Source organism: Clupea harengus, chromosome 2 (assembly GCF_900700415.2).
Source record: "Clupea harengus chromosome 2, Ch_v2.0.2, whole genome shotgun sequence".
Classification (NCBI taxonomy): domain Eukaryota; kingdom Metazoa; phylum Chordata; class Actinopteri; order Clupeiformes; family Clupeidae; genus Clupea; species Clupea harengus.
This window is the reverse complement of record NC_045153.1, coordinates 10,761,133-10,789,044: the sequence shown is the minus strand read 5'-3', so window position 1 is coordinate 10,789,044 and position 27,912 is coordinate 10,761,133. Positions and strand designations below refer to the sequence as shown.

The 27,912-nt window shown below is 42.8% G+C and overlaps 1 protein-coding gene across 1 annotated transcript; it reads left to right on the top strand.

Annotated features, from left to right (window-relative positions):
- The first annotated feature begins 10,320 nt into the window (after positions 1–10,320).
- Positions 10,321–27,235, top strand: atp1a1b (ATPase Na+/K+ transporting subunit alpha 1b). Its single transcript, XM_031582472.2, has 22 exons — positions 10,321–10,484; positions 15,602–15,721; positions 16,028–16,087; positions 16,441–16,644; positions 16,904–17,017; positions 17,477–17,611; positions 18,091–18,208; positions 18,685–18,953; positions 19,309–19,617; positions 20,602–20,736; positions 21,216–21,411; positions 21,581–21,756; positions 22,002–22,138; positions 22,363–22,513; positions 23,008–23,176; positions 24,389–24,543; positions 24,691–24,814; positions 25,194–25,339; positions 25,746–25,876; positions 26,192–26,293; positions 26,622–26,713; positions 26,825–27,235. Exons 1-22 carry the CDS (start codon positions 10,473–10,475, stop codon positions 26,851–26,853), a joined length of 3,084 nt encoding a protein of 1,027 aa, XP_031438332.1. The 5' UTR covers positions 10,321–10,472; the 3' UTR covers positions 26,854–27,235.
- Positions 27,236–27,912: the final 677 nt, after the last annotated feature.

Below are 27,912 nucleotides of genomic sequence, written 5' to 3'. Positions count from 1 at the left end.
CACAGCCAGAACTCCCATGTTTCTGAGATCTATGTGAAAACGAATCTAGTCAGGACTGAGACCACTGTACCACTCAGACTGAGACCATTAAAATGAACCCAAACATGACAAAAAAAATGATCTTAATGCAATGCAATACAACACTTAATACCCTTATTTCCATTGTCCTGCCCTTAGTTTAACCCCTGTGTGGAAAAGCACAAGGAGAGAACCAGAGACAGAGGATAGAGATACAAACATCAGCAGGGGTGTGGGAAAAGTCACCCTAGTGGAACAATGCAGTTCTGGAAAAACAACTGACCCACACCTAATTACTGCAGAGGAATTGTTACTAGAAGGCCATCTGTGTTTTACAATTCAAAGATTCTCGGCCTGCAACTTACAATTCCTTACCAGAGCCGTACAATGGTTCATTACAAGCTGCAAAGGCAACTCTATGTGGAGGACATGTTGATGCATACTCTGAGCAAATGGCTCCTCTTCATTTGGTTAGACACATTCAAATAACTGTTGAATTCATTTGGTACGATCAACCATCAGTTTTTCTCTGTGGAACAGACAGGGAACTGTGCAGAAGATTGTCAAGCACATTTATACATGTAGACTCTAGAGGGCGCTCTTACACTTAAACTAAATGGCTGCCATTGCAGGAGACTAAACCTAAAGCATCACAGCAAGTGTCACTCTAGCCTGGAAAAATACATTTCCAGGTCCTTTAAGTGAAATTGTTCTAACCATTGGTGGTCAACAGCAATGTGTGTTTTATTGACAAAGGAGTTGTCCATGAATGATTGATTCAGGCCAAAGCACAGCCTGACCACTGAAATACTACTGGAGCTGCTTTTCAATGATGCTGATCATTCTGGTGTGATGACATAGAGGTGGCATGTGTCGTGTGTGTGTGTGTGTGTGTGTGTGTGTGTGTGTGTGTGTGTGTGTGTGTGTGTGTGTGTGTGTGTGTGTGTTGGGTCTGAATGCTGATGAGAATGAGATGTTGAAATATTGCCTGCTTTGCCAACCGGCAGAGTATTCAAGGCGTGCTACAAACCTGCTTTGAGTGGATGACTCAATGCTCTAGCACTCTCTTACTCTCTGACAAACACACACACACACACACACACACACACACACACACACACGCGCGCGCACACACACACACACACACACACACACACACACACACACACACACACACACAAACACACACACACACACGCAAACACACACACAGTTCTTAGACAATTGGGCCTCATGCAGGAAGTGCAAGTCCGAACAAATTTGCTCTTATTTTTGTTTGTATAAATTATTTGTTCTTATTTTATTAGTACGTACAGATTCCTGGGATTCTCCAAGGTTTTCTTATCTTTGCATTTCTCTTAGGTAAGAGAACATTTGACCAAATTGTTGAAAAAAACATCTCAATCCACAAATTGTTTATCCAACACACAAAAAAAAACAAGGGCATATCATATAATCACATTTATACACGCAGGTTTAGTCTGTCTTACAGTAATTTATTTCACAGTATGTCGATTTGACCATTGCTGAGGTTCTTCTTACATCCGTTTTCTGGTGGCATCTGTCCAATTCTTTTGCATGTGCCACACCTGTCACCTGCCCTTATATAGTATTTAAGAGGCATTTCCTATGCTAATAACAAACTACCGGCCACGTGCCTCCAATTGAGTGGGATTCACCATTCAGCACGCCAGGGTAAGAGCACATTTGGATGGTTAAGAAGGTTTAGTGCATCTGGAGATGACTTCTCTTATTATTTCTCTTTGCAGAAGATTAAGAGAAAACATGAGAGAAGTTGAACAGACGGTTTTTACATGTGTGAAGCTACTCTATGACTTTAAAACGTGTCACGACCCAACTCGAAGGGAAGCAACATAATGAGAACACAAAAAACAAAACTTAATTTTGAAGTATATTTATTATTATGTTAGGGGAAAAAGGTAAGTGGAGAGCAAGGTGCTTGTCCTGCCGCCAGGTAAGCAGTTGCATTGTGTGTGTGAGAGTGAGAGAGGGAGGGGTGTGGCCAGTTCTTAAAGGAATCATGCACCCACAGGTAATGACAGGTGATTACAGGTGAGACCCAAGGTATCTGAAACAGAGGTAGATAATGAACAATCAATACCAGGCCTATAACACACGTTTCTTTTCTTACTATGAATTCAGGTCAAAAACCAGCGGGGAAAAGTCAGGAATAATGCATGCAGACAAAGTCGTCTTAAACAGAATTACCTAACAAGCTAATCACTGCCAGAAGGAGCCTCTTATATGCACCGGGTGGAAAACAATACGATTGCACAACAGAACTTGATACTCAGGAGTCAGATGTGAAGTATTATGAGCACTTGTCACCAGCCTGAGGCACTAGAAGGGCGTAGCGCTCTGCTGTGTGATGTGTCCTCAGCAGAAAAGAAACTCACACATACACACATATAAACACATAAAACAAATCACATACACACACCTAAAGCAGTCATACACATACCTAAAGCAGTCATACACACACATAAAGCACTCACATATACACATAATACACACAGGCATGAATACACACACACATATTTGCATCTAAAGACCTTAAACAAAAATAACAATAACAAAATTTGAAAAAGGTTGAGAGGGTCCTCACAGTCCCACAGTCACACAGTCACTCAGTCACACAGTGACACAGTCCTCACAGTCCTCACAGTCACACAGTCCTCACAGTCCTCACAGTCACACAATCCTCCCAGTCATCAGAGTCCTCACAGTCCCACAGTCCCACAGTCCTCACAGTCACACAGTCACTCAGTCACACAGTTACACAGTTACACAGTCACACAGTCCTCACAGTCCTCACAGTCATACAGTCATACAGTCAAACAGTCCTCACAGTTATGTTATCACTTTCTGTGATCTGTCTTTGTTGTGGCTTTGTCACTCATGGTCTGTTAACAAACATGTACATTGAGTGTGGTCTTGTCATCAGTGCTGTTATATGTGGATCAGTATAAACACTAGTGTACTTAGTGTGGGGAATTGATACAACCCTTCCTGAACAACAGAAGTAAAGTTTGATATCAGTAATCTGCCCCAAATGGTGTCTTATGCTAACTAGAGAGGTCCAAAACACGGCGCCGCTTTAACACCTACAGTCAAGAAAAGTCAGCGACGGCCATCAATTATAGAATGGGTACCGGAGGAGGCTATCAGAAAACCATCTTGACCAAACGGCCATCCAAACTTAATCAGCATGTCTATTGCTAGAAGGAGACGCTGATCATCCAAACAGAGAAAAGGTCGCCAGAATCTTATACACACAAAAAGGAGTTAACTAGAATTATTACTATCTAATTATTATACATCGGGTAAAATAAACCATCCCCTTTCTGTATGAGATAATACATATTCATGAATTTATTGTATATATTGTGGTGTTTTACGATGTTACAGGGTTCATTTTGACGCCGTTGAATCCGAAGTGTTTCGTGTACTTTGCTACTGCGCATTATTGGATTAAAGCTTGATTTTTATTTCGACCTCGAGGACTCCTTAATTTCTTACATTAGTTTGAGTACTCACAACAATGTGTATGCTTGTTTTAGATGTATGTTCTTGTATCTTAAATTGAGTATGGATATGATGTACATGCATGTGACCTGACTGAAATATGCAGTATTACAGTATATCATAGGTGTTTTTGCATCATCCTCTCGTTCTTCTGACCAACCCAGTCAACCCAGAGCCAAACACACAGAGAACACTCTCTCACACTGGGACCATTGTGCCTCTGAACCACAGCAGGACACGCCGCGGAGTCGCTTCTTTTCAGAATGAGACAGAAGAAATCTGTGTGTGTGTGTGTGTGTGTGTGTGTGTGTGTGTGTGTGTGTGTGTGTGCACGCGTGTGTGTGTGTGTGAATGTAGCTGAGAAGTAGTTTGGGTGATGTGTTAAGTGCATGACACCATTATGGAGCAGACAAATATGTCTGAGATGCCCCTGAGCAGTACGTTATAGTAATGTTATCATTCCTCTATTGTATATATATAGTTTATACAATTTATAGGAATATGGCAATCATTTCCCTGTAGTACACTAATTCCCAGTAGTATGCCTACCATTTACCTGAGCTGTACTAATTACCAACAGTGTGGCTATTCCCCTGTTGCATGCATGCCAATCATCAGGAGTATGCTAATTTCCCCTGTAGTATGCTCATTTCCCTGTAGTATGCTAATTTACCTGTAGTATGCTCATTCCCCTGTAGTATGCTCATTCCCCTGTAGTATGCTCATTTCATGTCTTTTCAGTTCCATGTATTAGATGTACTACATCAGCATCATCAGTAGCTATTTACATGACATCCCAATTAGCAGCACGGCACTGCTGGAATGTGCCACGCTCTGTCACACCCCACTATCACCTCCTCTAGACTACAGAGCAGTGCTCTATCTTTAGCAGATCTCTTCCCCCTCATATAAACAGCACTTTCAGACTGCTAGTGACTGCCAATTCATCTCACAGTTTATAGCACATTAGATTATAGTGAACAAAATAACTTCAACTGACTATACCTACTCTATGCCATTTTGATTGTATGGAAAGTTTTTGAGTGTACCATATGCAGAATAAGTGATGTTAATCTGCTCTTTCTGTGCACTGTGGAGATAAAGCCCATCTTATGATAAGACTAAGAAATCCTGCTTTCTTCAATAGGTCACTTTTTATCCTACTGTACTTGCTTTGCTTTGACCTCCAAAGCTGTAAAACCTACTCCCAACATTATCCACATTATGTGTATCTGTGCACGTATGTATGTATGTATGTATATATGTATGTATGTATGTATGTATGTATGTATGTATGTATGTATATATGTATGTATGTATGTATGTATGTATGTATGTATGTATGTATGTATGTATGTATGTATGTATGTATGTATGTACATGTACTGTATGTACAAGTGGATAGACGAATGGATGGATTACACTGATAGAAATTCCCACAGACTGAGAAAGGAAAATACTGTGTACTGTGCATCCAGGCAATAACAGGCCTGATCTAGATTTTGGAGAGATATTTGTCAGTAAGGGTCAGACTTTTGTTTGAATGGAGGGACACGCTGATCATTCACTTGGAAGAGGGGTTGCTCAACTGTACCTCAACAGTGTCCTCAGGGGTGCATGTGTTAATTTTGCTGGGGATCTATCTTCCTCTCCCTAGTATCTTTTGATTTTTTGGAGAGCTAGTTGTTATTGTAGTGGTGGCCACTGTCTCCTCCAGCCTGCTCGGCTGCATGTGGGGTGCTTTGGATTCCTCCTCCTCCTCCTCCTCCTCCTCCTCTGTAATGTTCGTTCACTCTCATAAGCGGTGCCTGGACAAACACGATGGTGTCGCTCAGGCAGGGAGAAATGCTTTGTGCCTGGCGGGACATGAGTGACCAGCTGGCGGAACACAGTCTCGCACAGAGGTCTTTTATTTCCTGTGCGTGGGGGTGAATAGACCCAGGGCAATTTTAGAAAACATCCTGTATGCTTGATAAAAAGGTGACTGTTGGAGAATTTCGTCTATGGTGCTTCTTAAATTCATTAGTAAGTCAGCAAACCCAAATATTTGAGGTCTATGGTGGCAGGAAGGACATCTACGTTAAATTAGTAAGGAAGGATTGTTAAAAGTAAGGAGTAAAACGCTAAATCGATAAACTCACAAGGCTAATTCTTAGCCTCATTACCACAGCTTTCTTTTGCATTGTTCCAGTAGGAACAGTGACCTTTTGACCCCTTATTTTCTGTGTGCTGTTGTCCTCACTGCGATGATGTCAAGGTAGAAACACTCACTACAGACGGAGATTCAGAACGCTTCGGCAAAGGCCATGCAAGTGACCGAAGCTGTGCTGACAGCATGAAGAAGCCCTCTGATGGAGATGGTCCAGCCGTTCGGCATGCCACTGATACGGATCCATTTGACTAGAGCTTTGGACACAGTCCAGCAGAGGACGTTCATACGAAAACACTCTCTCCCTGTCATCACTATGCCACTGGGATAAAGGCAGCTATTCCTAAATCCATTTTCCATGTCAGAAACACATGTCCTCAGGGATTTGGGTGGATGGGGAGCATGTCTCTGCGTATGTGTATCTCCCTCTCTGTCCCTCTCTCTTTCTCTCTCTCTCTCTCTCTCTCTCTCTCTCTCTCTCTCTCTCTCTCTCTGTGTGTGTGTTTACAAATTGGGTAAACAGAGAAAGACAGAAACAGAGAGAGTGGGTGAGACATAGTGTGGGAGTGGGGTGTGTGTGTGTGTGTGTGTGTGTGTGTGTGTGTGTGTGTGTGTGTGTGTGTGTGTGTGTGTGTGTGTGTGTGTGTGTGTGTGTGTGTGTGTGTGGGTGTGGGTGTGTAGGGTATGGGGGTGCAGCTTGTCTTATTCATCCATTGACATGGAAACTGAACACACTGTGAAAGTATAATGATCAAATGATCCTTTTTGTTTGTGTGTACTGTTTCCACACTCCACCCACGTCAGCACCCACTCACACACACACACACACACACACACACACACACACACACACACACACAGAGAGAGAGACACACAAACACACACATTAGCATCTAAAGACATTTAAATAACAACAACGACAGTCTGTTTAGTTATTTCTGTCTGGTCCAAACATAGATAGAACAAATAACTCACACATGCAGTCACTGGTGAGAGAAGAATTCAATTAGGTCAGTTCCTTCTCTCCGTCTTCATCCGTCTATTTTCCCCACACCTCTCTCTAGCTCTCTCTCTCTCTCACTCCATCATTCTCTCTCCCTTTCTATCTCCTCACGCCTCTCTTCCTTTGAGTCTCAAGCCTGGGCAGCATTTCCAAAGGGGATGTTTACAATGAGAGCAGTGTGACAGACTGTTTCAGCTCGGGGACATGTGGGGATAATAGAAGATGGAGCTGGTGGAACAAGCAAAGGAGAGACACTGCCTGGAAACCTGAGTGGCTAAAGCAATAATCTCCTGGAGAGCAGTAAATAGCTATTGCCACCACCACCTCCTCACACACACACACACACACACACACACACACACACACACACACACACACACAAGCGTGCACACACACACACACACACACATACACACATACACACGCACAAACATACGTGCACACACACGCACACCCACACACACACGCACACACACAGATTTCTTCTGTCTCATTCTGAAAAGAAGCGACTCCGCGGCGTGTCCTGCTGTGGTTCAGAGGCACAATGGTCCCAGTGTGAGAGAGTGTTCTCTGTGTGTTTGGCTCTGGGTTGACTGGGTTGGTCAGTTCTTTGCCATGCTTTGAGCCGAGTGCAGTTTGGACACACAGCAGCCACTCAGGACATTCAATGCAGACGGACCAGTTCACAGTTAAGTCAGAGCTAAGTCTATCAAATCACAGAGAACGGAAGATGCTTTATCTGATCTAAAGAAAATAGGGACCCTGTAAATAATTTGTAAATCAACCATAATCATTTGTTTGGACGTCAACACCTAAAGGGCAGTTTATATCAAAAGCCCCATAAAGAATAAATAAGATTCAAAACCATATAAAAAAGGGTCCATTATGCACTCTACAAGTCTACTGAGGCTGACTTTAAAGCGTACCAGCTGTTAGGTCAAAATTGTTTGTTTTTATAATAAATAAAAAGACCTACTCCATTAGTGACCTGCCCCCCTCAGTCTTGGAACGATGTCACACGGTGTCACGTCTCTAAAGCGTGGTGTCTCTAGTGGTTGGATCTCCACAAAGGTCAAAGGTCAAAGGTCTCGCAGTGAAGGACGCTTGAGAAAGACACTATTTCAGAGGGGCAGTGTCTATGTTATGACCACCACCGTGAAGCAAAATGATGTGCGGTAAGAGTAGAGAGTGCATTGGCGTCAGTGCTCTGATCCCGTCCTCTAGGATGGTTAGAACGACAGCATTAGAATAAGTAGAACAGACATTCCAATAATGACCCTATGTTCCAGGTCAAAACAGGAATAGGAAGTCATGTAACCAGGAACAATGTAACCATTGTTCAATATTAATAATTCCATAACTGTTAAATGAAGTCATTCTATTCATTCCCATTCATTCTATTCATTCCATCCATTCCAGTTCTTTGGTTATAACTCCCTGAGCTGCCTGGCTGCCTTGCATGCTAGTGGTGTGGTTGTGGTGGTGGTGGTGTGGTCAAAGTTTGTCAACGATTGTCAAAGTAAACAATCCTCCCAGGTGCATTCACTTTCCACGATCTATCGGATCTATCTATTCTATCTAGCCATTATCTCAGCTGATGAGCCCACAAATACACATACCACAGACACATGAAGATGGCGGCTCTGTCTCTGTCCATGCTCTGGACTCACTTGAAATCACCTGTCTGCTCAGCCGAACCTGCGAGGGAGGCCGCTGACCTCCTGTCCGCCTCGAGGCTTTGTCTACACAAGGACAGCGTGTTATCAAGAGTGTGTGCCTGTGGTTTCACAAAGACCGTCTGCTGGAGATAGAGAGCCTGAAGGTAGGACGTCAGTTCGTGGCTGTGTTTGCACTAGATTGCGTGACCCCGTTTTTTGTCTCTCCTCACCTGAGGAGCTGGAGAGTGAGAGGAGGAGAAAGGAAAAAAAGAAAGAATGAATGAAAGAAAGAAAGTAAGAAAAGGAAAGAAAAGAAAGAAAAAGAGATCCCTTGTGAGGGTGTATAAAAGTAGCAGCATATTACGTGTGTTTTATCCTTGCTGAAATGCCAGGATGAATAAATAATAAAAACATCAAACAAAGAAAATAGATCCGGTAGATTCTGTCAGGCCTGTGGACATTGATGCATGGTGTCTTTTAAAGAAATAGGAGACTGACAAATCAAAATAAATGAATGAAGCATTTAAACAAACAGATTTAAATGCTCCTCTGAAATTATAGCACACAAATAAACATATTCCATTTTTTTTTTTTTTACAACGCATCACTTGCAACATTCAGCATGGATGAAATGAAATATCTGGAATATTTTAGAGGTGCTGCCTGTTGTGAAAACAACGTTATCAGATGCACTGAGGTTAATGGGCCAATGTTCAGCCCTCCACTGATACCCTTGTTTACTGTTGATCTACCTATTACACTTGACAATCAGGGACAGTGTCTTGAGACCCATTCTCCCCTACTTGGAAAGATGGGAAGATCAATCCCCCCCTCCATAGTACCTGACTAACATTTGTCTGAGCACAAAACAAAAACAAACTGAGTTAACACAGAGTGAGACACTCAATGAAGCATTTGTTGCTTGAGAAATATTGCCAAACCAATTGTTTGTGTATGGTTTGTTAATTTGACAGACCCCCAGTGGATTTGTTTGGTTTGAGTGGCACTGCATGTTATATTAATCCATTAGTGATACAAGTACACCACGAATTCCACTCTGAATCAGTTTACAAATGTGCTACAAATAAAATGATCAGGTTATACCAAACACTTATAGAAACCTCCAAAAAGCTAACCTAAATGGTAGCCTTTGTTGACATCAGCTTGCAAAGATATAGGAAATATTTTTGTATTACTTTTCAGAGAAGAAAATAGGTGGGGAAACTGTGCGCGCACACACACACACACACACAGAGAGAGAGACACACACACACACAGTAAATGATAAAGTAGGCAATCCTTCACATAGGCCTACAACATGGTGCAAGTGGCCAGAATTAGATGGTCAGAATTTATGATTAACCTGCTTTTAAAATGTGTTTCTCTTTCTCTATCCGTCACACTTTCACTTGTCAGGTTATGCAAAAACAAATGTCCGGATTAAGGTGAGTTAAACACCCACCAGATGGCGCTTCAAAAAGCACAACTCTCAAGATGTAGGTGACAGTTTCTATGACAACTCATGCATGTGCAAAGTTGATCATTGTAGCGTGAGAATTATTTGTATCCTTTAACTCTGGCTACCCATACGACGAGGCTAAGTAATACGATAGACTAGCTTTCGTTGGGGCATAAAATGGGTCACTTTGTTCAACTTTGTTCTTTTCCCACCGAAACACACGTTGGCGTTCCTTGCCGTTTTCAAGACCAGTGGCCTCTAAATGCACATAGGCTACCTGTGCACAGCATCTAAAAGTGTGATACGATCGATTGACTGGGTAAATTGCGTCACAACATTGACGTCCAGGTACCATTCCTGGTGGTTAGTGAAAGCATGTAGCCTTCATGGCTCTGGTGAAAACCACACATGGAGTTGTTGACGACCACTCCAATTGCTTTGGTGTAACCATGGCAAAGGGAGCATACGCCGACGTCACAATGGAAGAAACTGTATAAATACGAAGTTACAACATCGGTCGACAGGGGCTTGGATGCGATTTGCTTCCAGTCGGCTGTGGTGACCGGGTCTGTAAGAGTTAGAAGACTCACAACTTTAAAACTTTTGTGGAGACAAACGTGAGACTATTTCGTTGTGAATATGGGGGTCGGGGTAAGTACCATACTGTTTTTCAAAACGTTTTCAAATAATTTCAGTCTTTGTTCAATATTAGAGCCCATTTGGTAAATGTTTGGGGCATGCTCTGATTCCTAGTTGGCCCCGCATTTAAGTGCATCTGTTGTAGATATGTGCCCGAAGCCGAATAGACCTATGGTACGTTATTTGTGAACGCACAGATAGTGACTTTGAAGTTCTTACGAATACGAAGCCAAATTATTCGGAGTTCGGACCCATTTGTCAGACGGTGGAGATTGTCATTAAGTTTGTTTTGTATGTAGTCTAGATACATTATTACATTTTATTCGATTGCATACTGTCACCCTGTCCGCCTTTCTGAGAAGGTTTTTACGATAATGTGACGCCAAGTCGCTCAGCAAGTTTAGGAGCGCCGTACCCTGTCTCTCTTTCCAGTCAAGTAGACGCACTTTGCATTATCAGTCCGTTTTACCTCTCTACATTTGTACACAATGTATTCTTCTCCTTTCATTCTTCCATTTTGCAACGATGCCTACTTTAAATAACATGAGAAGCTTTTTTTGGTTTTGTTTACATTTGTATGCCGTTTACCTTTGAACGACAGAATCCATGAAATTCTAACGCTGTTTTGCTAAGTTGAATTTACAGTTTGCATACCATGTAGGATGTGTGTGGGTTATAGCCTAAGATAGTTTATGGGTTGACTTAGTCAAATAGCAGACTGTGAGCCCAGTTATAACTTTCAAAAGCTAGAATACGGTTTATTAAAGTCTATTTAAAGGAGTCAGTTCAGTCTAAAACCAGTATCTTACGCAGCCTAGGCTATACCTTATGGACCTTATCTAAACAAAGAAATCAACAATTCAGAATCAATATCAGTATCTTAAATACATTAAAAGCCTTATCTAAATAAGTTAATTACAATCCTATTCAAGGCAAGGCAAGTTTTTTTTAGGTAGCACATTTCATACACAGAGGTTACCTCTTCATCGATAGGCCTATGCAAAACCTGTGATGGCCAAGTAGGCCACACCTCCCCAGCAGGACCCAGCAGCAGAGAGTGGTCACCATAGACATATATATACCATATACCATATGTTAATGGTGGTCACCAGTCACTGGTTGCAGTGGTTGGCAGAAAACTGCCTGCACAAGCCGCTAGCGTCCATAGCTAACTCTTCTCAACAAAATGTCTCCAGAGTCAAGAAAATTGATGACTATAGGCAAAAGCTTCTTTCACGCTTGCTTTCTCTGTCTGCACTAAAGAACTCTGAAGACTGTAGCCCATCTCAGTAACTGGGAGCGGTCCCCTCCCTTCACATTTGTTGGATGGGGAAACACCTACTCGGCTAACTTAGCGTCGTGTACTGTTTAGCTAACCTTAACTTTAAAGCCCCATCATGTAAGAATTGGTATTTGGCTCTCTCTACCATTGCATTGTGTAATTCACTTTCACACCACTGTTGTAAATACAAATGTTGCTTTAACCTCATCCATCCAGTCAGCTTCCCACCGTGCCAGTTCTGTTTCAAGTTCTGTTGTCTCCAAAAACCTTCACTGCACATTCCCTTTACCTTATCCCCTTGCATCTTACAATGTAATGCCAGGAATGCCATGGAGCATTGCCACATTACCCCCCACACACCCTTTCCCTGCTAGTTGTATGTGCCATGTTGTGACAGGGAAGAGACCCCCACAGCCCCTGGTTGAGTGGGGCTGTTGTTACGGACCCTGGTCTGCATTAAGAGGGTAATCCTGAGGAATGTGTGGCACTGGTGGGCTCAAACTGAGGCTCGCTCGGCTAGCCTCAAAGGCCCATGGAGGAGCCAGAGGTGTAACGGTTTGTGTTCCCAGGTTCATGGTTTTTGGGTGCCTTGTGCCCCCCGAATGTTGGATGGTGTTTTGACGTGCATGTACGAGGATAATGCAGTAGATGTCACATGTCACATGCTAGCTTTAGCTCTCGCATGACAGACTTTGCTTGTTGCTTTACTCATTGCCCGTCAATGAAATTAGTAGGGGTGGGAATCTCTTGGCACCTCACGATTCGATTCGATTCCGATTCAGAGGTCAACGATTCGATTCTAAACCGATTCTCGATTCTAAGCCGATTATCGATTATCAATTCTAAACCGATAAAACGATTATCGATGCATCTCGATTTTTAAAACATTTGAGTCTCAAATCACTTCCTACTTTGTGTTTGATAATTAAAGAAAATCAACAGATCAATTTTTTTATTAGAGAAAAAGTGTGTCCTTGTCACAATTATGACTTTCTATGAACAATGCAATAATTGATGCAGCTTGCATTTCAACACAAAATGAATGTTTTTTTTTTTTTATTAAAAAATCGATTATGAACTTTTCTGAATCGAGACAGAATCGTTCTAGAGAGAATCGAGAGAAATCGAAAAATCGATTTTTTCCCCCACCCCTAGAAATTAGGGCCGGGTGCGTTAGTCTACCTGTGTGTGGGTGTGCACATGCTTGTGTGTGTTTCAGTCTGTGATGTGTAAAGCGAAGTAGCCTGATGCTAGTGCTTAATATATGAACCCAAAAAGAGATTTTTCTCCTGTTGTGTGTACTAGTATAGTTATGATAAGTGACAAGAGTCACTTTTCCACAACAGAATAATTTGATTTAAGGATGACATTAGAAACACATCATAGTCTGCAAATTAATATTGCTTATCGTTCTTTTTTTTTTTTTTCACTGTGTCCGCTGGGAAGCTTCTGAGACTAAATGCCTTTGACCAGCCTGTTGTCCTCAGACACAACAACATTAAAGCCGCCCGCCTTGTCAGGGAACATTTACCCCCACCCCCCACCCCTGGTACACCCAAACACCCAGTCATGCATAAACCTGTGGCATGCCCTTCCCCAGGAGCTACAATGGCCTTGCACCCGAAATAAGCCAGCCTCTTGCATAAACCATGAGAGTAAACTACCCCCCCCCCCCCATACACACACAGACACACATACACACCCACACACACCCAGCCCCAGCACCTCTCACTGCTCTTCTCTCTGATGGGCCAGAGTCTGGAGTGGATCAAATCAAATCAAATCAAACTTTATTTGTACGGCGCATTTCATACCAGGAGGTAACACAATGCGCCTCACAGTAAGAAAAAGGGGGGGGGGGGGGTTACAAACACTTGTAAAGACACACAGATTTTTCAGAGATAAATAAACAGGAAATGACGTACTGACCACACTGGCACCGTAAAGGACTGCTCAGTGCGGTTATCGTCAAACTAAGAGACAGCTGCTGGGGGGTGGGGTTACAAACACTTGTATAGAGACACAGATAAGTAAACAGATCAATGTTACAGTGATTGATAAGCGAGATCAAAGTGTCTTAATGTCTTAAGTGCATGTTCAAAGGTTTCCACCGTTTCAGCCATTCTTAGGTATTCTGGCAGAGTATTCCAAAAGCTGGGGGCATAGAAACTAAAAGCTGCTTTCCCATGTCTCTTTGTCCTGGCTTTTGGAACTGTTAGGAGTTCAGTGCCAGAGGACCTCAGGGATCTACTGGGTGTGTACCTTGAGAGCATGTCTGTTCATGACTATGGATTTATTCATAGACTAGTAAGAGAATCTTGAAATCAAGTTGAAACCAGTGCAGTGATTTTAATACTGGTGTGATGTGCACTCTCCGGATGCAGCTCTCATCTGGTACAGGTGTGGCCCTGATTGGGTACAGACTCGGCAGATTTAAGGCCGTTTCAGGGCCAGATCCGTCTCTGAGTCTCCGGCTTTGTGGGACTGTGCTGTTGCAGAGGGAGGGGCACTTGGCTCAGGCCCCAGTGGCTCAGGTGTTTGCCGAGGTGACGGATGATTGGTGATGTTCCAGCCATAACCTTCACTGCCGTGCCTCTTTGTCTCGGACGGTAAAACAGTGGAGGGAGCAGAGACACGTGATGTGTGTGATGTTTTCCCCAAGTATCTCACTGGTGTGTGTGTGTGTGTGTGTGTGTGTGTGTGTGTGTGTGTGTGTGTGTGTGTGTGTGTGTGTGTGTGTGTGTGTGTGTGTGTGTGTGTGTGTGTGTGTGTGTGTGTGTGTGTGTGTGTTGGGGTGTGTGGTGTGTTCGTGGCAGACTTGAGACGGTGCTATTGTCTGGAAGACCAGGTGGAAATGGCCCTGGAGGTTTAGTAACACGGGGGTGTTTGAGCTTTTGCACAGCAGATGACAGCTGAAGTCTGAGTTGAAATCAACAGATTGTCAGAGCGGGACCGTAGTGTGAGAACCTGTGCTATTTTAGCTCCTGTAGTGGAACAAATCTGCTGACAGGCACTTTTAGCAGCTTTGTATGTTAGTCTTTATTAACAGGGGCCTCAGTTCTTACTGTGTAGCCAACCAGAACCCATTGAGTTTCAGGCTGCATGTTCAATATCCTTTATTTTGAGGGAAATTAGGGTGTTTATTCATGTATAAAATGAGGTCTTGAATGGGTTAAAGCACATACATTTCTCCTTAACTAGTGACTCGAATAAATATTTTAGCCTCTTAAACTCTGTTTTGATGTGAATAATCATTGAAGGATAATTAGGGATACGAAAAATATGTGACACTGTTTCATATTCAGGCCCAATTAAAACATACTAAAGGGTCTGTGATGATATCTAAGGCCATCGGTTTATGAATATGAACACAATTTAAGGACATGTGCAGTTTGTGCATTAGATGTTTCTTTCCTGCTCCTGAACTGGAACTATGTGAATCTGACAGCGTCTTGGCAAGAGACTTGGCCTTCAATGATGTAACTCCTGAATCAGTTTGATGGAACTTTGCCCAGCCATTCATGGCCAGAATAAAAAGGATTTTATGCACGATTTAAAGCATGAAGGCTTTACTTCTTAACCATCAGTATAATAATACAAAATAATACAACTGTTATTACCATAGACACTTGAAAACCTTTTCTTTTGAGTTTATCATTACACCTTTCCACTGAGACCTTTCTCTTTAAGGTAGTGTTCCTAATCATGACACCAGTATGTTTCTAAATGGATGTCGCAAAAGACGTTGTAGCCCCTTAGTTACAACTGCTATGCCTGAGCAGAGGTGTGACTGGTGTATTCTGGGAAACAGGATGTGTAAACGTGCTTTATTTCTGCTGCTCTGTAGGATGGACGTGACCAGTATGAGTTGGCGGCGACGTCAGAGCAAGGTGGGGAGTCGAAGAAGAAGAAAAAGAAGGATAAGAAAGAGAAGGACATGAATGAGCTGAAAAAGGAAGTTGATATGGTGAGTCTTTGTCAGCAGGACTCTCCTGCAAGTGAAGGGTCCTAAAGGTCAAGGGTCGAAAATAAATCTCCTTTTCTGCATCAATAACACACGATTATAATAACTTTTATTATCCAAAATGTCTGTTAGAGCCTTATAATTCCAAGGTCTTGCCACAAGTAAAAAGTAATATAAAAGATGTGCTTTTGTTTGCATTTATGTATCTGTAATGTCAATGTTATCAACAATGCATTTTAACTTCATACGTCTAAAGTAATACTGAACTGTTCTTTAGTCTAAAATCCTCTTCTTCACTTCACTTGTTAGGATGATCATAAGCTGACCCTGGACGAGCTCCATCGTAAATATGGCACTGACCTGAGCAAGGTGAGCTCTTCTTTACTGCCCCGTCCTGTTTATGAGTTCAGCTGGCTGAGAGAAAGATTGTAAGATTTGAGGCTCAGGGAGCCAGAGTGTCTCATTTCTTCTGGTGTTACTTAACAAGTATCCTTCTCTCTCTCTCTCTCTCTCACTGCCTCTCTCTCCCCCTCTCTCTCTCTCTCTTTCTCTCTCGCTCTCTCTCTCATTGCCTCTCCCCCCCCTCTCTCTCACTGCCTCTCTCTCTCTCTCACTGCTTCTCTCTCTCTCTCACTGCCTCTCTCTCTCTCTCTCTCCCTCTCTCTCTCTCTCTCTCTCTCTCTCTCTCTCTCTCTCTTTCTCTCTCTCTCTCTCTCTCTCAGGGTCTGACTAATCTGCGGGCTGCGGAGATCCTGATTCGTGACGGGCCCAATGCCCTGACCCCGCCCCCCACCACCCCGGAGTGGGTGAAGTTCTGTAAGCAGATGTTCGGAGGCTTCTCCATGCTGCTGTGGACCGGAGCCCTTCTCTGCTTCCTGGCCTATGGAATCCAGGCAGCCATGGAGGATGAGCCCGCCAATGACAACGTGAGGAAAAAACAAAACAAAACAACAAAAAAAAATAGTTATCATTAATACGTTTTGTTAAATAACATTTTCTAAAACTCACAAATGTGTTACCCACACAAAATGCATTTAAATTTAAAGCACAGACTACACTGTCAGTATGCCATAGTATAATGGAGCTTGAAACGAATGTATACATTTGCATACATTAATGGTTAATGATAAATCATAATATTTGCTGGATTACCACAAGCTAATTAGAAGTTCTCCTCCACTGCAGTTGTATCTTGGCGTCGTGTTGTCTGCTGTGGTCATCATCACTGGCTGTTTCTCCTACTACCAAGAGGCCAAGAGCTCCAAGATCATGGACTCCTTCAAAAACATGGTTCCACAGGTCGGTCAGCCCATTCTCTGTTTAAACACACCTAAACAAGTACTACAGTGCTGTTATGGTCTTTACTCGCTTCTCAGTGATTTGGGAAATTCATGAAGACACATTGTATGTAGAAAGCAACATGGGTTTTCACCAACTGATTTTCTCCAGTTTATTGTATGTCTACCAAAGACGTTCTGTCCATCCTTTTTTTTTACCAGTGGAACAACATACAATAAACCAAAGGGACTTAGTTTTGCATATCTACTGTTGATCTAATATAGTAGCAACCTGTCCAAAAATACATGTAGCATTGTGCTGATGAGCACATGTTACATAAAATGCCTGTGTTTGTGTGAAACACAACCCTAGCCTAATACATATATATATATGATGATATATAATATATAGTATTTATGCAGTCCATTTACCATTTACTGAGCACATGTTCCATCAAGTGCCTGTGTTTGTGTGGAGCAGCAAGCCCTGGTGGTGAGGGACGGAGAGAAGAAGCAGATCAATGCTGAGGAGGTGGTGGTTGGGGACCTGGTGGAGGTGAAGGGAGGAGACCGCATCCCCGCGGACGTGCGCATTATCGCCGCTCACGGCTGCAAGGTAGGGATGCACACCCACAGGGCGCCCACGCGGTGCGGGGAACAGGGTTTACACAGGGCTGGTTGAAAGAAGGGACACACACACACACACAAACACACACACACACACACACACACACACATACAAACACACACACAAACACACACACAAACACACACACACACACACACAAACACACACACACACACACACACACACACACACACACACACACACACACACACACACACACACACACAGGGCGCCCACGCGGGGCGGGGAACAGGGTTTACACAGGGCTGGTTGATAGAAGGGAAGAACTGGAACGCTTCTTGTTCAATATGTACGCCATAAATAATACAAACACATGCACACACACACACACACATTTACATTTTTCTAAAAACAATGGCTATGTGTGTCTGGTATTGTCAGACTTTATTGTGGTACTGATATGAGACTGATTGATTGATTGATTGATTGAGATTGATTTCCTTCAGGTGGACAACTCTTCTCTGACAGGTGAATCTGAACCGCAGACGAGATCTCCAGACTTCTCCAATGACAACCCCCTCGAGACCAGGAACGTTGCCTTTTTCTCCACCAACTGTGTGGAAGGTAGAGTCTTTCACAGTGTGCACTCTGTCTCATCCGTTCAAGGCGTATTTAACTAGGTTAAGTCTTAGGGAGATTCCCAAAAAAAGACATCCCAAGGGACCATTGTCACATGCGATAACCAGAGTCCATGGAAGAGTGATGGCTAAAAGTCATGGCTGAATATAACAATCATGGCGAAACAGAATCATAGTCAACAAACCAGTCTTATGTTTCAAGAGGTCACACAAGTGGTCTTTGCCAGCTTTCTCCCCAGTTTAATATTGAAACGTTTGAGAATGGTTTTACTAGCTCTATTCCTCATCATTCAAGCAATTTTTCAGTTTCTTTATTTTTTCATAATAATGCATAGCATTCATGAACATGATACATACACACACAGCTAGATATTAGGGCCCAACACACATACTTAAATCCTATGTTTGAATGGGTTAATACATGATGGCATCATTTCTGATCGTGCCTCTGTGTTTGTGCAGGAACTGCCCGCGGTATTGTCATCAGCACCGGCGACAAGACCGTGATGGGCCGTATCGCTACCCTGGCCTCTGGCCTTGAGGTGGGCCAGACGCCCATCTCCAGAGAGATCGAGCACTTCATCCACATCATCACCGGCGTGGCCGTCTTCCTGGGCATCTCCTTCTTCATCCTCTCCATCATCCTGGGCTACTCCTGGCTGGAGGCCGTCATCTTCCTCATCGGCATCATCGTGGCCAACGTGCCCGAGGGACTGCTTGCCACCGTCACTGTGAGTGGGGAAACGTGGTGTTATACCCACGGTGTTAAACTCATGGAGTTATACTCATGGTGTTATACGCACGGTGTTAAACTCATGGTGTTAAACTCATGGAGTTATACTCACGGTGTTATACTCATGGTGTTATACGCACGGTGTTAAACTCATGGTGTTAAACTCATGGAGTTATACTCACGGTGTTAAACTCATGGTGTTATACTCACGGTGTTAAGCTCACAGTGTTTTGGATAGTTGTATAGGATATTTCTGACATTTGCTCACATATATTCAGGCAAGTACCATTTTGCTAGATGTAGGTAAAATTACCTTTTGTATAGGAGACTTCTTACATCTTTGTTTTTCTCAGGTATGCCTCACCTTGACGGCCAAGCGCATGGCCAAGAAGAACTGCCTGGTGAAGAACCTTGAAGCCGTGGAGACACTGGGCTCTACCTCCACTATCTGCTCGGACAAGACTGGCACCTTGACCCAGAACCGCATGACGGTGGCCCACATGTGGTTCGACAACCAGATCCACGAGGCCGACACCACGGAGAACCAGACCGGGACCGCTTTCGACCGCAGCTCTTCCACCTGGAGCTCGCTGGCCCGCATCGCTGGGCTCTGTAACCGAGCCGTCTTCCTCGCCGAACAGACCGACGTTCCCATCCTCAAGGTAACCGGAAAACACACCTCACAGCTGGTGGCTATGATCTGTCACTCATCTGTGATTGATCCAGTAGAGAGCCATTTTGATTTAGAGTTATTGCCCATCCCCCCATAGTATAAGGAGAGAATGGCAGCATATATTACTAGTTATATATTAATAGTTATATTGATATTGACTTATATTGATGGTTTTTAGTTGTATTGTTATGTCAAATATGTTTTATTTTTGTAAGTTTTATATTACTTTGTAAGAGCATCTGCATAAACTTCCTGTCTAGAGTCAGCTACCGTTTTCTATTCCAGAATCAATAGCAAGCACATTTCCCATTACGATTTTACAGGAGATAGCTGTGATGGCTGCTGCAGCCCCTGTGTAATCCATGCACCATGTTTAACTAAATCACAAACTATCAAACAGAATATTTTAGCAGTTTTTTTTTTAACTATATCTTTACCTAACACATGCGGATACTAGTATGTGAGTCCTGTTGACTGATATATGAACCACCGTTATTATAAAACTAATATTGTATGTGAGTAAAACAGCCATTATTAAGAGACTTAAGAAGATACTGCACCTTATTGAGCAGTTCCCTAGAGGATTCCGCAACATATGAACTGTATTTGTGCAGGTTCTTCAGGTTATTACCAGTTTAATAACAAGAGTCTCTGTAAGGTCTAAAGAAAACAGCTCCTATTCCTGCAGCTTGTCTGTCCCCTGCCGGGAAATGCCAGTCTCATTTCAAACAATCCTCCGTTCAATGTGCGTGCACTTTAAGACTACACCCCTCCTCACGCTATCTCTAAGCAATCCTTTTTCTTACCTTGGGGTTGTGGTTTTTGGCCTGTTGCTTTGCATCTGTGTGAGAGTTTTCACGTCATTATTACTAAGAAGGTAACGCGTTGTTTATGATATTAGTAGTGGTGTTGTTACTGTGAACAGCATTAGCAGTTGTATGGTTTGTAAGTTGTGTCCGGACTTCTCCCACAGAGGGACGTGGCCGGGGACGCGTCCGAGTCGGCTCTGCTGAAGTGCATCGAGCTGTGCTGTGGATCTGTCAAAGAAATGAGACAGAAGTACCCAAAGTGCACAGAGATCCCTTTCAACTCTACCAACAAATATCAGGTACAAGCACGCACACTTACTATTTAATATCAGGTACAAGCCCCGAAACTCACGATGTAATATCAGGTACAAGCACGCACACTCACTATGTAATATCAGGTACAAACACGCACACCCACTATGTAATATCAGGTACAAGCACACACACCCACTATGTAATATCAGGTACAAGCACACACACACACTATGTAATATCAGGTAAAAGCACGCACACCCACTATTTAATATCAGGTACAAGCATGCACACCCACTATGTTATATCAGGTACAAGCACGCACACCCACTATGAAAAATTCGTTTTGTCACGCTTCTGTTCAGTGTAACTCCAACTCTCAATCGCCCGTCATGGTGTAACCTGACTGTCACGGGACACCCAATTTATTTTCAATTAAACAACCGAAGCCCGGTTCGTAGCAACCAACACCCGACACAGTCATCACGCAATACTCCATGGACCCTCCTCTCTATCCTCCCCACAGCTGTCGGTTCATAAGAACCCCAACGCCGCCACCGAGTCCATCCACCTGCTGGTGATGAAGGGGGCGCCCGAGAGGATCCTGGACCGCTGCTCCACCATCATGGTCCAGGGCAAGGAGCAGGAGATGGACGATGAGATGAGAGACTCCTTCCAGAATGCCTACCTGGAGCTCGGGGGCCTCGGAGAGAGAGTGCTGGGTAAGAGAGAGAGAGAGAGAGAGAGAACATGGAAGTTTAAAAAAGTGCTTTAGAACACTTCTTTGCTTCTCCATAACCTTTTTATTCATTATATCCTGTTAAGCTATGATTTCTCCAGCTCAATGATGTTTAACAAATCTCTCCTAATGTTCATCTACACTCTTCACAGGCTTCTGTCACTTGAACCTGCCTGATGACCAGTTTCCTAAGGGCTTCCAGTTTGACACCGAAGAGGTTAACTTCCCCACGGAAAACCTGTGCTTCGTGGGACTCATGTCCATGATTGACCCTCCGCGTGCCGCCGTGCCCGATGCTGTGGGGAAATGCAGGAGTGCTGGGATCAAGGTGCCTCTTTCATGGGTTTCTCTTTATTAAATGCAATTAAGAAGTGATCCTCATTAATGTAGAGCTTCCAGAGAGAGACCAGAGAGGCCGGCAGACTGGATATATTATAAAAGTATTGATTGATGTCTGTCAGCATTCACTGTAAATGTGCAACTAAATGCTGGTAAATATTATTTTTTAGCAAATGTTTTAGCGAACAGGTCAATGGTCAGTATTTTTTACTCCTGCGTCGTCGTGTCTCACAGGTTATCATGGTGACGGGAGATCATCCAATCACTGCAAAGGCCATCGCCAAGGGTGTGGGCATCATCTCTGAAGGCAACGAAACTGTGGAGGACATTGCGGCTCGTCTTAACATTCCTGTCAATGAAGTTAACCCCAGGTATCCTGGTGTTATGCAGACCACTACCATTTGCCAATAGAGGGAAAAACATCTCAGTATAACATGCAGTGATATACACTTAATATTTCCACTGGGGTCACTGTTGATGCTGTATTTATCTTGTTATGTTGTTTTCAGTATCATGGCAAACAATTACAATTTACCATACGATCGTCTTAGTGTAGTTTTAATCGTTGTTAACCAAGTTCTCCTTTTTTGATCAGAGATGCCAAGGCTTGCGTGGTCCACGGCGGGGATCTGAAGGACATGTACTGCGAGCAGCTGGACGACATCCTGAAGTACCACACCGAGATCGTCTTCGCCAGGACCTCCCCCCAGCAGAAGCTCATCATCGTAGAAGGCTGCCAGCGCCAGGTGAGGGGTCCACAGTAGGCTTCTAAAGCATCTTACAGCGCCCATCACATGTGCACAGCGGGAATGGGTCTAGCAGCGGGGATGGGCTTAACCATAGATATATGTCTATGGGTCTAACAGTATGAGGTGACTTGCACGTGCTGTAATTGGTGTTTGTTGTGAAATGTTATGTATTTATTTAGGAAACTATAGTTTCTGTATCTGCTGAAACCTGGCGTGTAACTTGCACTCTGTAACTTTGCAGACCGTTTACATGCACAACAAGCTGTATGACACACTAAAGGAAGGGGAAAAAACGGAAAAGTCCTCTTAAATAATCCCCCAGATCCACACACAAATCTCCTCAATATTCAATATTAAAGATTTTCTTTTCCATAGTGTACCATTATCAGCTCAGCTGTCAAACTATGAGAATATTTTTAGGGACAGGTCTTTTTTTAAGGTTTTTGAAGTTCCACCCCAGGAGATTATTAACACTCCTTTTTTGGATGCAGGGTGCCATCGTGGCGGTGACGGGTGATGGTGTGAACGACTCCCCGGCCCTGAAGAAGGCTGACATCGGTGTTGCTATGGGCATCTCTGGCTCTGACGTATCCAAGCAGGCGGCTGACATGATCCTCCTGGATGACAACTTTGCCTCCATTGTGACTGGAGTGGAAGAAGGTGGGTTTGAGCCTGTTTGAAACTAATCTACTGAACTGCACGGGAGAAGTAGGTCAACAAAATGACGCATCTAACGTAATACTGCTGGTGTTTGCTTAAGATCACTTGACTAATTTAAACACCAGCAACACCTCAAGAATATTGTTTCAGCTCGCTGAGAGTTCACATTCCTCTTTTACTGCTGGAAAGATTTACGCACAAATCTCTTTAATTACTGTAAGAGAAGCTGTTTCACGTCCAAACAAGTCGGCTGGAAGCATGAATTTCTTGAATTCTTGAATTACCAAAAGGATAGGGGGGGGCGGTATTTCGGTTTTATAGTTGTCTACAGTATTACGTCATGCTACTGCATCTATTTTGCAATACCGTCCATACCTTTTTTAAAGCATGAAATAAAGCATATGAATTTAACAGAATTATGGCCGTCAGAAAATTCCACATCATAGTATTCTAAATCTCTTGCATACAATTGCCCAATGTGATAGTTGAACTGTTTATGATCTCACAAACAATGTCCAGTTTGGAAATGGAGTGAATGTAATATGTTTTTTTGGCAACTGGTGTTCCGGATTGTCATTGTTAACAATGGAAAGCTCAACACACCCCTACGCAGTGGTTGGACTATGTCTCCTTAATCGACCCCTACACAGTGGTGGGACTATGTCTCATTAATCGACCCCTACACAGTGGTTGGACTATGTCTCCTTAATCGACCGTAAAGGATGTTTCCATGAATAGTAAATGTCATGACGTGCACCAGGACATCCCTTGAGACGGAGAATGTCAACATGAGTAAACTGTGCTAGTAATTAGAGGCCTCCTCGTGTTTTTTTTTTTTTTATTGTAACATTCGTTTTCAAACCTTAATCTTTCTTGATCTTCTCACGCTTGGAAATGTTTCTTTCTTAACTTTTGCAATGCATACTTTTGGTGCTTTTGCTACTGGGAAGATACAATCATATTAAGTGTAGATGATTAATACCGTAATCTAATACCAATACCATCCATACAGTTGAAAATATGTGATGTGAAAAATGTTAGTGCATATTGCCCAACTGCAAATTATTTATTTTTTTCTTCTTTTATTTGGTGCACTGTTCCCAGAGATACTGCAATACTGGGTTGATGCATTCGAGTGGGTGGAGAAAGCCCCTCTTCCAGCTTTCTGTTCTAAAAATCGAAATGAGATGGTATTTCTATTCTTACCCCTAGGCCGTCTGATTTTCGACAACCTGAAGAAGTCCATCGCCTATACTCTGACCAGCAACATCCCCGAGATCACTCCCTTCCTCTTCTTCATCATCGCTAACATCCCTCTGCCCCTCGGCACGGTCACCATCCTGTGCATTGATCTGGGCACGGACATGGTAAGGGCTGATGATATTTTGCCTGTATGTCTTAGATGATTTTAGTGTTAGGTGCTATAAGCAGGACACATATCCTTACAGTATATATAACAAATGAGGAAGACACAGCACAGCATTTAAAACATTCATTCCGATTTCCTCCTCCAGGTCCCCGCTATTTCTCTGGCCTATGAGGCTGCTGAGAGTGACATCATGAAGAGGCAACCCAGGAACCCCAAGACTGACAAACTGGTGAACGAGAGGCTCATCAGCATAGCATATGGCCAGATTGGTACGCACCGCTTAACAGGGGTCAGAGGAGACGGTCCCTGGATCAGTGTTTTTTCTTTTCAATTATCAGTAGCCTACTTTAGTGTTGATAAACCTAGCTTTGGCTATGTAAGCCGGGCTAAGGTCAAGTTGATAGTAACATCAGATAACTTTGCTGCCTTTGGAAGGTACACCCTGTTGATATCACTGTTTTGTACAGAAGGAGAACAACAAGTATTTTATGTCACAGTGAACAACAACAAGTTGTTACAAATGAATGTATGCCATAACCAGCTTAGAAACTATTGATATGACATTCAATTAGTCTAGTCGATTAGTCCAGTGCATCATTTAGTCCAAAGGGTGATCTCCATGACAACGTGATCTGTGCTTTGCTCCAGGTATGATCCAAGCTCTGGCAGGATTCTTCGCGTATTTCGTCATCCTTGCTGAAAATGGCTTCCTGCCCGCAACATTACTGGGTATCCGTGTTGACTGGGACAACAAAAACTGCAACGATCTGCAGGATAGCTATGGGCAGCAGTGGGTAAGTACCCAACCCAGTCACAAGTCACTCACTTTAAGAAAGTAGCCAACCCAGTCACTCACTTTAAGAAAGGATGTCATTTGTCTATGTGGTTGTTAAGATTGACAATAGCCAGTAGCCTTCAGGCTATACAACCGAGGACTGACCCCCCACATAATAACTTTTATCTAATATCTAGGGCCAGCTGCATTGTACTTATATTATTTATTTTTATTTATATATTTTATTCGTATTTTAATTTTTTATTCTTATACTTTATTCCTTTTACTTTGCTATTACACCTGAATTTCCCTACGATCATTAATAAAGGTATATCTTATTTTAAGTTTGACAATGACTGTCATGGTTTAATTCATAGTTTTTGTGTCTTTAACTTTCATTTGCTTTTGTTTTTGTTGTTGTTTAGACCTATGAGCAGAGGAAGATTGTGGAGTTCACTTGCCACACAGGATTCTTCTCCAGTATTGTGATCGTGCAGTGGGCTGACCTGATCGTCTGCAAGACCAGGAGAAACTCTGTGTTCCAGCAAGGAATGAAGTATGGCACCAAACCACCAAACATAATTACATGTGATAGTCAGTATGGCCAATCAATCTTGTGAACAAGCCAATAGAAATAATCTCACCAATGTGTCGACAGTGGATTCGATATTGTGATATACAGTATATATATAGAGAGAGAGGGAGAGAGAGAGAGAGAGAGAGAGAGAGAGAGAGAGAGAGAGAGAGAGAGAGAGAGAGAGAGAGAGAGAGAGAGAGAGATGTTTACATGTTTGATTCTTATTTGATGTTGGTGATTGTGATTGTATGTTCATAAAGGACGATACTGAGCCATGTTTTTGTTCTACTTTAGAAATAAGATCCTGATCTTCGGCCTGTTTGAGGAGACAGCCTTGGCCGCTTTCCTCTCCTACTGCCCTGGCATGGACATCGCCCTCAGAATGTACCCACTCAAGTAAGAGTAGATTCAAGTCTTACATTACATTATTATAATACATTATTATATATCATTTTTCAATTTCAATTAAAGGTGTGTAGCTATTCTGCAGGTTTAAAACCTTTGATTCTAACAGGGCTCAATACATGAAGCTAAAACAGAAAACAAAATTATAATAGACTATATTTGTGTGTTTAGTCATGTGTTCGTGAAGGTGAAGGTTGACATTCAGGCAATCCACAGAGCTTGGCAAACACTTTTCCCAACATCTGGTATAAATGAGTGAAATTTCATGAGCTTTTTGGATTTCCTGGCGATTTATCTTCATGCTTCTTTGTCTGTGTAGGATCAACTGGTGGTTCTGTGCCCTGCCTTATTCCCTCCTCATCTTCATCTATGACGAGATGAGGAAGCTCATCCTCAGACGGAACCCAGGGGGTGAGTGAAACAATGCTTCTGGAGTTTAGAACGTTGACACAGTTCCGTTTCTGTTTCCAAGACATCAGGTTGTTTACATGTGTCAGTAAGAACTTGTTTTCTCTTTTGCAGGTTGGGTGGAGAGGGAGACGTACTATTAAAGTGTCCCGTTGAACTGCAGTTGGAGTTGTTTTCATTTTGCGGCATGGTAGCTATGCTGCTCTGACACTTAACCTCTGTACTGTATATTTGGACCTTGTGTTTTATATAGGGAATGCTTGAAACTCACTCACACAAATACACACACATATACACACGCTATCACACAAATACACACACACACACACACACAAATAAAAACGTGCACACACACACACACATAAAAACGTGCGCACACACAGTTCTCGAATAAATTCATGCAGACCAGTCGTCACACCTAAGATTGTGGAAGCGTGTTGTGCCTTTGTTTTATGAGCAGAACAAATTTTATATGTGTTTTTAACTGTGTAATACAAATAAACTCAAATCGTCCTGTCCCACTAAGGCCTGGTGTGGTTGTTTTAATGCCCAACGGGCTTCAATTGATGGAAGGCATTATGTGTAGGAGGCCCTAGGAATGAACATTCCTGTCAACATACCCCTGCTATGGCCTCTATCGTTCAGAATTACAGTAATACCTTCACTCTTCTGTTTGTGTTACTAAACACTAAAATGACCGTTTTTAGGGAAAACATAGTATTCACATCAATTCACAGATGTCAGGTGTTGACACAGTTGCACATTTGTAGAAACAACTGCAGATTTACTCCTATTCTCTGTTCATTATCAGGAACTTGCAGTTACTACTTAGTTTATAGGAACTTAGTTCGCTAATAGGATATTCGGTTCTACGCCACATTATTAACCCTTCAGCTGGTACTGTCACACCAGTGTGTCTAGAACGTTGTAGAATAAACGTTCTAAAGAATATATCTGGGTCCATCTTAGTAGAACGTGGAGTTTTAGAGCCTTAAATTGTTGATGAACGCATTCTTTTAATAGAATGTTCAAAGCTCCTCTGCTGAAAGGTTAAGCGTCAGCCTCAGCGTGTGGGTAAAAGGCTGAATATTCACCCTGTGAACGAGAGCATGTTAAGCAGGTTAGGAATGGCTAATCTTGTGCTTTACCTCTGTGCAAAAGGGTTCACAAATCACATTCACAGCCACTCCTGTACAGCACAC

Excerpts from the sequence above, each read along its gene's own strand:
- atp1a1b (XM_031582472.2), top strand. Across the intron at positions 17,018-17,476 it reads TCAAAAACATGGTTCCACAG|CAAGCCCTGGTGGTGAGGGA; the intron begins GTCGGTCAGCCC and ends TGTGTGGAGCAG. Across the intron at positions 26,714-26,824 it reads CCTCAGACGGAACCCAGGGG|GTTGGGTGGAGAGGGAGACG; the intron begins GTGAGTGAAACA and ends TCTCTTTTGCAG.